The following is an 11,819-nucleotide window of genomic DNA, read 5'->3' on the forward strand; positions in this document are numbered from 1 at the left end:
CATGATCTCATGTCAGTAGAACTTGAAGAGGTGCTGGGATAAACATAAACATAGTTCAATAGAAGATGCCTCTGATGATGGAAAACAGACTTGTCTAAAATGATGCAAACCATATCTGTATACCTAGTGACGACACGAAGTTTTCCCTGTTGTAATGTACGACGAAGTCCAACAGTTACACCACCTCTGTGATTAAAATCTCTGTAATTAGTGTATATCAAGTGATCTGGGAATTTGTCTTCGATATCAGATAGTTTACAGTTTTCCCATATTTCTAACAGTCCAAAAATATCAAAGGATGATACATAATGTATTTTTTTTACACTTATTAAGTTTTCTTTTTAGTCTATTAACGTTCCAGCATACATTCGATATCGTCTTGACATCGTCGACTTGTAACCTCTTCAGGGCCTAGATTTTCGAAGCTCTCTTTAGCGCTAAAGGTCGTAAGGTAATGTTAATGTATGGCACTTACGACTATCTTAGGGCTAAGAGAGCTTCGAAAATCTAGGCCCAGGGACTTAATTAACGAGGTTAGAGATACGTATTTCTGTTGTCTTTTAAATCTTTTACAGAGGTTTAGTTGATGTATTCACTATACAGACCCTTGTACTCAGCATTAAGACATGTGTTCCCCTTTTAGCTCCATGTAATAACCATTTAGTTCCATGTATTCCCCGTTCAGTATCGTGAGTTCACCGTTCAGTTCCAAGTATTCCCCGTTTAGATCCATATATACCCACCGTGTTCAGTGCTGGGTATTCACCGTTCAGCTCCATGTATTCATCGATCAGCTCCATGTATTCACCGTTTAGTTCCATGTATTCACCATTCAGCTGCATGTATCCACCGTTTAGTTCCATGTATTCACCATTCAGCTGCATGTATCCACCGTTTAGTTCCATGTATTCGCCATTCAGCTGCATGTATCCACCGTTTAGTTCCATGTATTCACCATTCAGTTGCATGTATCCACCGTTTAGTTCCATGTATTCACCATTCAGTTGCATGTATCCACCGTTTAGTTCCATGTATTCACCATTCAGATATTTTTGTCAATCTCCTCAGCTCCATATGTTCTCGATTCAGTTACATGTATTTACCATATACTGACAAGTGTTCACTGTTTAGTTCCAAGTATTCACAAGATACATGTACATTACATATATGTTTCACGTACATGTACTGATAAATTACCCCAGAATCAGAAACTTTCCCCGCTGTTACTGGTTCACATACATCCCAGCCTCGTCTGTAGATTGGGTCTCCACGCTGTACAGGTCCGTGTACTCAGCCTCGTCTGTAGATTGGGTCTCCACACTGTACGGGTCCGTGTACTCAGGCCGGTCATCTCCAGATCCATCTGCGGGAGGAGTTGGGTTTTCTGGAAAGAACACAGCGAATATCGAAGTATCACACTGGACCAAAAATAAATATAATCAAATGAAGTGACGTTTACACCATTCAGGATGCCCTGGGGGGAAATGTAATAGCCTACTCCGGGGACAGTCAATACAGAACACCCACCACCACAACACGAGTTGTGTCGTTACATAAGGTGAACATGACCCAGTCGTTTCGTTCTCTCACTCATTACAGAACACAGAGAGATGAGAGAGAGAGAGAGAGAGAGAGAGAGAGAGAGAGAGAGAGAGAGAGAGAGAGAGAGATCACACCAATCACACGGACCATACACGCGATCCGTACCTCCACGTGACTCAAGATCCATGTTTTTCTTCATGAGCTGAACCTTCTCGTTGACTGCTTCGTTTATTGCGAACCCATCTCCTGTCTTGACAGAAATCATGCCTTCTCCAGAAGTTGAAGCTCGACCAGCTACAAAATTAAAAGCCTTGTCCGTATACCCGTAACATCTTATGTCTGGGTACGGCCATTCATATATGACCTGGTGCAGCTTCACCCCACACAGACACAAACTGGAGTCCTTGACAACCAGCTGGTAATCCCCTCCGAGATTACACCTCTTGGCTACGCCGTCCTTGCCAGTGATGTAAACACGGAACATCACTTGTCTCATTAACAACGTGTTTAACACAAACGACAATTACTCCATATTTCGGGCTTCGCTGCTGATACAATCTCTCCACAGCCAAGGCACTACTTAAGATTTCAGGTGATTTAGGGTGTAATCCAACCGCCTCCGCTACTGACATGAACGCGTTATATAAATATGGTTTCGTGAGGTTTATCGAGGGCAGAGTTATTAGTTATTTTTAATTCAAGACCAAAAAAGAACAACGTGTTTGTGCACTGACCTCTTTTCAATACATTCACAACCTGCCCCGATACAAAAATCAACCCGGAAGTTATTTCAGGGGTCTTTCGTTGCAGTTTCAATACATTCTATCTCGGGCTGACTTGATTACACGATTACACCAGTGGAGAGACACCCGTGGATGGGTACACCGGGAGGAAAACACACCGCTGGAATTATAGTGACATAAATGCTTGCTGATAATCGGCAGGTATAAGCGAGCTGTTCACTTCAATGCTACTCATATTATACTTGAGCATGGACGGCCTCGTCTAAGGTGACTGAATTCGATGTGCGAGTTGTGTCCCTTATACCTGTCAGACACAATTGTTCGGTGGTTCGTATCCCTGTTTCCTATGCTTCTAAGTTTGTCGGCACCATGGTGTGCGCGTGGGTTTAAACGAAGTGATATACGTTTGGGACCAGCATCAATGAAATACAGTACATAGCGTCCAAACATATTGACTAGGATTCCTAATCCGCTTATCTTTGTAAAACATCGAGAAGCCCTGCAATTTGAATTAATGACGTATCAAAAAGTACGATCCTGTCAATACAAAACCATGTCCCTAAACTTTGTAGTTTGAACAGAGACATGGGCCTCACGGATGCATTTGGTCACTGGTTCAAGGTGTTTGTGATTCATTGTGTTCTGTTAGTGTAACCAGGCTGATCTGTTGTACAGATGATTGGTTTGTCGTTTAACGATGCACTCGGCAATATTCCAGCTATGTGGCGGAGGTCTGTAAATAATCGAGTCTTGACAAGACAATCCAGTGATCAACAGCATGAGGATCGATCTACGCAACAGGGAGACGATGACATGTGTCAACCTAGTCCCGTTAGTTACCTCTTACGACAAACATGGGTTACTGAAGACCAAATCTAACCAGGGTCTTCACGGGTATTGTACAGATGATTCACAAAACATGTTTGTTTCATCGGCATTTCCTGAGACCGTGTGAACACATGCCGGTTAATGGGACGAGGGGGTGTAATGACAAATGCATGGAGTGTGCATATTCGCAGCATTTTTACGTCCACCTTTCCCGTTCCAAAAACAAAATAGATCGCAGTTGTTACTATTTAATGGTAAGAAACAAACATAAAAACCGTTCCCATGTTTTTGAAAATGTATTACCAAACTTTTCTAATGAAAAAAATACCCCTTTTATGTATAAATACACAATGCCATTTAAAAGTGTAACATGTGAATGAAAATTCAGGGACAAAATACAAAGAAAAAACAGGGCCTGCCTATGAAAACGTCAATGATAGATTGTGACCCGCAAACAAAGCTGACCTCTCGCTTGCGGGTTTGGTTTTTTACGCGCGTTGACTTTGTCGGTGCAGGTCATCGTGTCCCATACGAAGATCGATTTACATGATGTCAAACGGACCTTCACTGGTGCGCGTCACCACATCATTTAATAATGAATTTGTTTTAGTTTTTTGTGCGTGGATTTGAGGAGAAAATGGTGATTTTAGGAACACGGTTATATTGCTTGAAAATATTGAATTTCAAAGATCACACCGCGCAGGTTTATTATCAAAAAGGTGAAGGACAAAACGTTTTACCAAACTATGGGGACGGTGGGGTAGCCCAGTGGTTAAAGCGTTGGCTTTTAACGCCGATGACCCGGGTCAGTGCAGTGTATATTGACTTGTTGACAGCAAATCACAACATACATTGATTAGCATTGGGCCCTTGTGATGGTAGGGCAACTGCTCCAGGTGCCCATGTGATGGTAGGGCAACTACTCAGGGTGCCCATGTGATGAAGTAAGAGCAACTGATCAGTGTGCCCATGTGATGGTAGGGCAACTACTCAGTGTTCCAATGTGATGGTAGGGCAACTGATGAGGGTGCCCATGTGATGGTAGGGCAACTACTCAGGGTGCCCATGTGATGGTAGGGCAACTACTCAGGGTGCCCATGTGATGGTAGGGCAACTGATCAGGGTGCCCATGTGATGGTAGGGCAACTACTCAGGGTGCCCATGTGATGGTAGGGGAACTGCTCAGGGTGCCCATGTGATAGTAGGGCAACCGATCAGGGTGCCCATGTGATGGTAGAGCAACTACTCAGGGTGCCCATGTGATGGTAGGGCAACTGCTCAGGGTGCCCATGTGATGGTAGGGCAACTACTCAGGGTGCCCATGTGATGGTAGGGCAACTACTCAGGGTGCCCATGTGATGTGGTAGGGCAACTGCTCAGGGTGCCCATGTGATGGTAGGGCAACTACTCAGGGTGCCCATGTGATGGTGGGGAACTGCTCAGGGTGCCCATGTGATAGTAGGGCAACCGATCAGGGTGCCCATGTGATGGTAGAGCAACTACTCAGGGTGCCCATGTGATGGTAGGGCAACTGCTCAGGGTGCCCATGTGATGGTAGGGCATCTACTCAGGGTGCCCATGTGATGGTAGGGCAACTACTCAGGGTGCCCATGTGATGGTAGGGCAACTGATGAGGGTGCCCATGTGATGGTAGGGCAACTACTCAGGGTGCCCATGTGATGGTAGGGCAACTACTCAGGGTGCCCATGTGATGGTAGGGCAACTACTCAGGGTGCCCATGTGATGGTAGGGCAACTGCTCAGGGTGCCCTTGTGATGGTAAGGCAACTACTCAGGGTGCCCATGTGATGGTAGGGCAACTGCTCAGGGTGCCCATGTGATGGTAGGGCAACTACTCAGGGTGTCCATGTGATGGTAGGGCAACTACTCAGTATGCCCTTGTGATGGTAGGGCAACTGCTCAGGGTGCCCATGTGATGGTAGGGCAACTACTCAGGGTGCCCATGTGATGGTAGGGCAACTGCTCAGGGTGCCCATGCGCCCTCACCTGACCTTTTAAGTATATCATTCCGGCATGAAGTACATATTCTATGTCATCAGTTTATGTGCCGTAAGTCAATCAAAATTTCGCCCTAAAGCTCGCGTTTTGAACAGTTATTAATATCAACGCTATAGTAGGAAGCGCCAAGGCCAGAAAACATTCAGTCTCGAAACAGATTCCATTGGGCTTAACACTCAATCTACCGGTGAAGTAAAATGCTGACTAATATTTTTATATATTACCTGTGTGTATTGATGACATTATATTTTTCGATAACCATATTCTCCCAAACCTTCTAGAGTTTTCTCATGTATTTATTCGTGCTGATGACTTATCGTAACCCTTTCAGAGTTATTTGACACAACATTTTTAATCCTCAAATTCTAAACTTTACAAACTGCTGAATCGGGCTGATAACATTCAGTGACTGGAAAGGTGGATGAGCGAATATGTTTTTCTCTGCTTTAACAATATTAGTTAATATCACCGGCAAATCGGACATTGGCTTCAACAGTGCATCCTTGTTCGGACTCGAACCCTAGCATTCGGCTTGACGAGCGAACGTTTAACTACCCAGCAAAGCGCAGTACTTGATGATGTCAACCATTGAATTTCATTGCCACAAAAAAAATTCCCTCAGCTGATCAGACAAGTGTTGTTTAAACGAAGGGCTGTTCGACTTTTGCCATGAAAATAAGTAAACAAATGTGTAACAATTACAATACGTTAATACAAGTGCGTAATAAATCAGTTACTTTTGTTGGAGAGTATAGTGTAGTATCTTAAATCAAAACATTTTGACACGAAACACAAGATAACCCTTTCGTTTGTCATTTGAGTCGATACGGAACAAATACCCAAGTAAACAGCACGTATATATACTAATAAGTAAATGTAAATGTAAAACTCCAACAACGAAACAACGCCGCATATATATGAATGTAAATACGAAAAGGATATATTTAAACGATAAAGTCTTTATGTACAAATGTCAGACAATGGAGTATAACCATTGCTCGAACTACTGAGGTATGATAAAATAAAACAAGAATATATATCAACGCCTCAAGCATTGTTGTGTATATATAGGTGAGTACGTTTTGACGCCGCGTTGAACAATATTCCCGTTACATCAGGGCGTTCCAGCGTAATGTGGGAGGAAAAGACCGAAATGATGCAGGTCTTTGGAGTCAAGCACTTCGGTAAAAACCATGCGCACTGGTATGGTGGTTACAGACCTAGAAACAATCGTGACAAACCGGGATTCGATCCCATGATCATAGGTTCCTGGCGTGCCAGAGGCGCAACTCTACACAGCGATTTGCGATTCCTCGGATGACCCCGTCACCCGTGTTCCTTTTGATGTTTTATTGAAATACATGTGATACCGTGACTACAGTAGTTGTCCCTTAGCTGCACGTGTCTCTCGTACACGTGTAACTGGTTTCAAAGTTTCATAAATACCGCCACCATATGATTCTGTGTCATCACGGTGCAGTTTCGTGTATTCGTTGTTTCTTCCCGCGCAGTCATCGTACAGTTCAGCATATTCATCATTTCCAGCAACAGCAGCAGCAGCACCAACATAACAATCACTAGCATTCCGTGATGCCGTCCCATCCATCGATAAGTAATCATGACATGTAATGAAGAAGGTACTTGTACTGTACGGTTCAGAGTAAACGCACCTTGTACTGGAAACGAATTCACCTCCGTGACACCCGGTGTTCCTCTTCTTCTTACGCCGTCTGTGTACACGAACACCTGGCAGTGACAGAGGTCCTGATTGTGAGAAAAATAACACGTGTGATTATCATGTCAATATAGTGAAACATTCCTCTTCAACCATTCTTTCACAGAACCTTAACTTATGAATAAAACCCCTACCATTTGTGTTTCGAAACGCGCATGGGATACCGTATTTGCAAAATGTTAAGATACACCAGTGTATGGCTGAAGGGTCCGTTCAAAAACATTTCTTGTGAAAATGTAATAATCAATCATCCAACCTCAGCGTTTTCACAAGGTAAGAATAGTCTTAAACCGGAACATTTCATTTGGTATGAATAATTTGGGAATATACATTGTATGTCATGAAAAAACTGCACTACCCCCATCCCTATCAACTTCTAAAATATAGTGAAACATCTGGTTTCAGTAAAAATTAGATTGTCAGTCTCCTGTTGAGAATATGTGAATATGTGTTCATTCACCTCTGGATAAACATTTATCTCATACCTGATCGATGTGTAGTCCTTCCATGATGTTTCAAATGTGTGTTTGTCTTCATAAGCTGAACCTTCTCGTGGACTAATTTGTATATTGCAAACCCATCTTCTGTCTTGACAGAAATCATGCCTTCTCCCGAACAGGAGGACCGACCAGCTAAAAAACTGAAAGCCTTGCCCGTATACCCGTAACATCTTATGTGTGGATACGGCCATGTCGCCTCTTACGACAAGCATGGGTTACTGAAGATAAATTCTAACCCAGACCTTCACGGGTGGGAACCCCAATGGCGGTTTCTGGGTTTCACCAATATAACAAATGATAATAAGACAATAAACTGTACTGATCCAATACATACACAACAAAACATCGAAGGTGAAGATTGAATAAATTCAAACATGGCAACTATCAATGCATTGTGTCTAGCCAGTTGTTTCAGGAATTCATCTAAGAACTTGACATACTACAAATACATACCAACAAGAACATAACAGGTATTCTACAACATATTGCACAATACATCGTGGCATGGATTCCTGGAAATGAATGGTCAGCTTTGCCCCGATATTTCTTACATATTAGAAGATGAGAACGAAGCAGTTTGATTTGTTCCTTATGTCAATATTCATTCTAAATTACATAAAATGACTAGAACCTATTATGCTAATTCAAATGAATTTTTGGCACTGCAATACATGTACATATACGCAAGGAACTTAGTTAAGCACCCCCTGACATATCTCACAATTGAATGAGCCCCGATCTTAACCCTTTGGAGTATATCTGGGGCATGATTGGTTGTCGTGTACAACAAAGGAGTCCTCCTGTACGGAACCTGGCCCAGTGGGAAGCTGCTTTACATGAGGAATGGGGACTGTCCCTTCAGAGGATCAGGGGGCTGACAGGGGGTACGAGGAGGAGAGTGCTGGTTGTCATACAGTCACATGGAGGTTACACTCAGTATTGACATTGAATCATGTAAGACATGCAAATTGACATTTTGAATGTTCACATTCACCAATAAATTCAACATTAAACATTTCAGGGCCATACTTGTACAGACATCGTTTTGTCTGAAAATCAGTGGTTTTTTTAAAATGAGCAATATTGTCATCATAAAATCAACATGGATTCCAATCATTTTGTCGGCTTTTGTGAGTCAAAGGATCATACAGGTCAGAAAAACTCATGTTTTTCCATCGTGGTCACCACTAAAGGTTTTATGTATGTGTTGAAAACCTATCATTAAAAAAACACAGGGGTGCTTAATTAAGTTGTTTGTGTATATACTTAGGTACTATGGACATTCACTTCATACCATTTAAGGCGATATAAGTGTAAGTTATTAACAAGATTGGTATTGGTATTTCCTTCCTTTATGCCATGCAGTTATTGGTATTCCATTACTTTATCCCATGCAGTTATTGGTATTTCCTTCCTTTATCCCATGCAGTGATTGGTATTTCCTTCCTTTATCCCATGCAGTGATTGGTATTTCCTTCCTTTATCCCATGCAGTGATTGGTATTTCCTTCCTTTATCCCATGCAGTGATTGGTATTCCATTCCTTTATCCATTTCATTTATTAGTATTTCCTTCCTTTATCCCATGCAGTGATTGGTATTTCCTTCCTTTATCCCATGCAGTGATTGGTATTTCCTTCCTTTATCCCATGCAGTGATTGGTATTCCATTCCTTTATCCCATTCATTTATTAGTATTTTCTTCCTTTATCCCATGCAGTTATTGGTATTTGCTTCATTCAACAAATATTGCTTTAGTATTTCTTTCCTTTATCCTATGCAGTTATTGGTATTTCCTTCCTCATGCAGTTTCATATTTATCCCAAATAGTTATTGGTATTTGCTTCCTGTATCCCATTATTTCCATCTTTTATCCCATAAATATTCTTGACCAAAAATATTTCAGAGCAAGTTCAAAAAGGAAAAGCTAGTAGAAATGTGTTCACAAAACATTTTTCGTTAATTAACAAAACACTGGAGAGTCACTAAATGTGTTGCAAATAATTTATTTCAACAAGTGTATCTTTTTGTACTGATACAGAAAAAAATATTTTGTGTATTGTATCGTTGCATCAAGTTACCAATGTTTAGTTTCACCCTTAATACACACTTCATACACTTGTTGAGGATGTTAATCCCTCACACTGATGCCAGAAGTTAGTAATTAATTAAGGCTGTGCAATATTACCGGTAAACCGGTATATACCGGTACAGTACCTCGCGATACAAATATCCGATATGGTTCAGATTCTGCAATATATTGGGTCATCAAAGTTAACTCCATTTGAATTAGCTGCCCTTGATTTCCATAGCAGCAAAATGTGCTCTAAAAGTGCCAAACGTACTTTTATTTCTGTTGGTTTTATGTAACATTTTACAAGTAGAATTATCATTATATGTGGCTCCAACATTGCTAAATATTCTACCAAATGCTTTTACGTTTCGGGGTTTGAATGGCCTCATTTGGAGGAATTAAATGGCCTCAAATGAACGGTTTAACCAATGTTTATTTGGACATAATAGTAGAGCCGCTGGCTCTGAGTGACCATTTCACAGTATTTTGTTATAATTTCTGTTTGTTTCATAATGGGACATATGATATCAATTTATCATAAATGCCTTAGTCTTAAACAATTTGTAGGTCTGTATAATGACATTCTAGCCAAGGATCTCATTGGAGGTAACATGAGATTTTAATCTCAAATAGTTCAACTAAATCTTGTTTTCATTTTGCAATAGTTCATGTTAACACATGTTTACGACAAATATCAGGCTAGAGACTGCGATCTGGTAGAATCGGAGATTCTTCCAGTAGAGATTGCGATCGGAGTCTCTACTGGTAGAATCTCCGAACCTACTGGTAGAGATTGCAATCGGAGTCTCTACCAGTAGATTCTGATAATATAGAATTACCTATACAATCGCAATCTCTAGCAGTAGAAGCTCAAATCTGATCCTACTAGTAGAGATTGCAATCTAAGTGAATATTTAGAAAAACAAAAGTTACTTTCATATACTGTAAAATGACATATTCCATTGAAAAGTGCACACTGTTTGTACAACTTAATGTTCACAAACAAAATGAAAATAGAACATTGTTACTTTGTATTTATTTATGATTGTTTTTGTAAATAAATGTTTAACTTTAAAATGAAAAGATATTGATTATTTTAGAAAATCACATTTTATTGTGAGTGCTAATGTCTGCTATGTCCATCAATAAATGACATTAGCAACATTTAGGTCCATCATAAATGTGATTTGAGGTGAAATTGGGTTTAACGTCGTGAGCTTGAGAATATTTCGCTCATATGACGACGTGCATGAGTGCGTGTGTATGTGTATGTGCGGCTGCTTGTACTAGCCCAGACTTCAGCTGGTTTTATAGTTCTAGCCCACTGAGATACCATGTCGCAGTGAAGCATGAATACCCCACTCAGACACATTATACTGACTCCGAGCCGACCAGTCCTTGTTGTACCCATTAATGCCGAGCGCCAGACAGGGACCAACAAGTACCATATTTTAACGTCTTTTGGTATGACGCGGTCGGGGATCGAACCCGCGACCTTTCGCTCTCTGGGCGGACGCTCATACCACTAAACCACGGAGGCGGTCCCATCATAAATATGACATTAATGTAAAGTCTCGTGTCTCACTAAATGAAGGCTTTACTGATTTCTTTGAGTGTGTGTATGGCATTTGACAGGGCTGTCAGTTGTCACCCTAATCGAGGAAGGAGGAAAGATCGGCCTGGCACGGAGCGAAAGATTATGCCCCTTTTGTATTGTACCAATTATTGAGAATCTCCAATTCTACCAGATCGCAATCTCAACCCTGACATATGTATGTGTGTATGTAAGTGTGGTATATGTGTGTATGTTTGTGTGGTATATATGTGTTATATATATGTGTGTGTATGTGTTATATATGTTTGTGTGTGTGTATGTCTGTGTTATATATATGTGTATGTGTATTATTTATTTATGTGGCTATGCATAATGTATATGTCTATGTGTTATACATGTGTGTGTTATATGTCTGTATGTGTGTTATACATGTGCATGTGTGTTATATGTGTGTGTGTGTGTGTGTGTGTATGTGTGTCACATATGTGTGTTACATTTGTCTGAGTATGTGTGTTCGAGCGGAGAAGGAAAAAACGTATAACGCGTCCCAGGAATCGCTGCAGGACATTGTTCAGGAGAAGGAGCAGGTGCTTGATGACCTTCACTCCGTGGAAACGGCCTTCTCCAACCTGCATCAGCGGTATGAGAAGACCAAAGGCGTTGTGGAGGGATTCAAACAGGTTGGAACCATTTCAATATGTTGTCTTGTTATATGGAAATAAAATTCATCTTGAGCAAACACAATTTTTTAAAATGTTTTCATCCATTACATGTCTACAATCCTGCCACTTCTGAGGATAATGATGTCATGTCAATAGAAGGTTAAA

At 41.1% G+C, this 11,819-nt stretch overlaps 1 protein-coding gene across 1 annotated transcript; it reads right to left on the reverse strand.

The window, feature by feature from the left end:
- Nucleotides 1-1,202: 1,202 nt before the first annotated feature.
- Nucleotides 1,203-2,279, reverse strand: LOC124266463 (docking protein 3-like). The gene is made up of 3 exons (XM_046701255.1): nucleotides 1,708-2,279; nucleotides 1,296-1,384; nucleotides 1,203-1,247 (listed from the first exon to the last, which is right to left on the reverse strand). The coding sequence occupies exons 1-3, from the start codon at nucleotides 2,036-2,038 to the stop codon at nucleotides 1,224-1,226; spliced, it is 444 nt and encodes a 147-aa protein (XP_046557211.1). The 5' UTR covers nucleotides 2,039-2,279; the 3' UTR covers nucleotides 1,203-1,223.
- Between the last annotated feature and the right edge of the window lie 9,540 nt (nucleotides 2,280-11,819).

This window comes from Haliotis rubra, unplaced genomic scaffold (assembly GCF_003918875.1).
Source record: "Haliotis rubra isolate DU_JTF1 unplaced genomic scaffold, ASM391887v1 Scf126, whole genome shotgun sequence".
NCBI lineage: Eukaryota > Metazoa > Mollusca > Gastropoda > Lepetellida > Haliotidae > Haliotis > Haliotis rubra.

Bases quoted from the DNA above. Each gene is read 5' to 3' on its own strand.
- LOC124266463 (XM_046701255.1), bottom strand. From the start codon at position 2,038: ATGAGACAAGTGATGTTCCGTGTTTACATCACTGGCAAGGACGGCGTA. The intron at 1,385-1,707 runs GTACGGATCGCG...TGTTCTTTCCAG, and splicing joins GGATCTTGAGTCACGTGGAG to AAAACCCAACTCCTCCCGCA. The intron at 1,248-1,295 runs GCTGAGTACACG...TCTACAGACGAG, and splicing joins AGACCCAATCTACAGACGAG to GCTGGGATGTATGTGAACCA.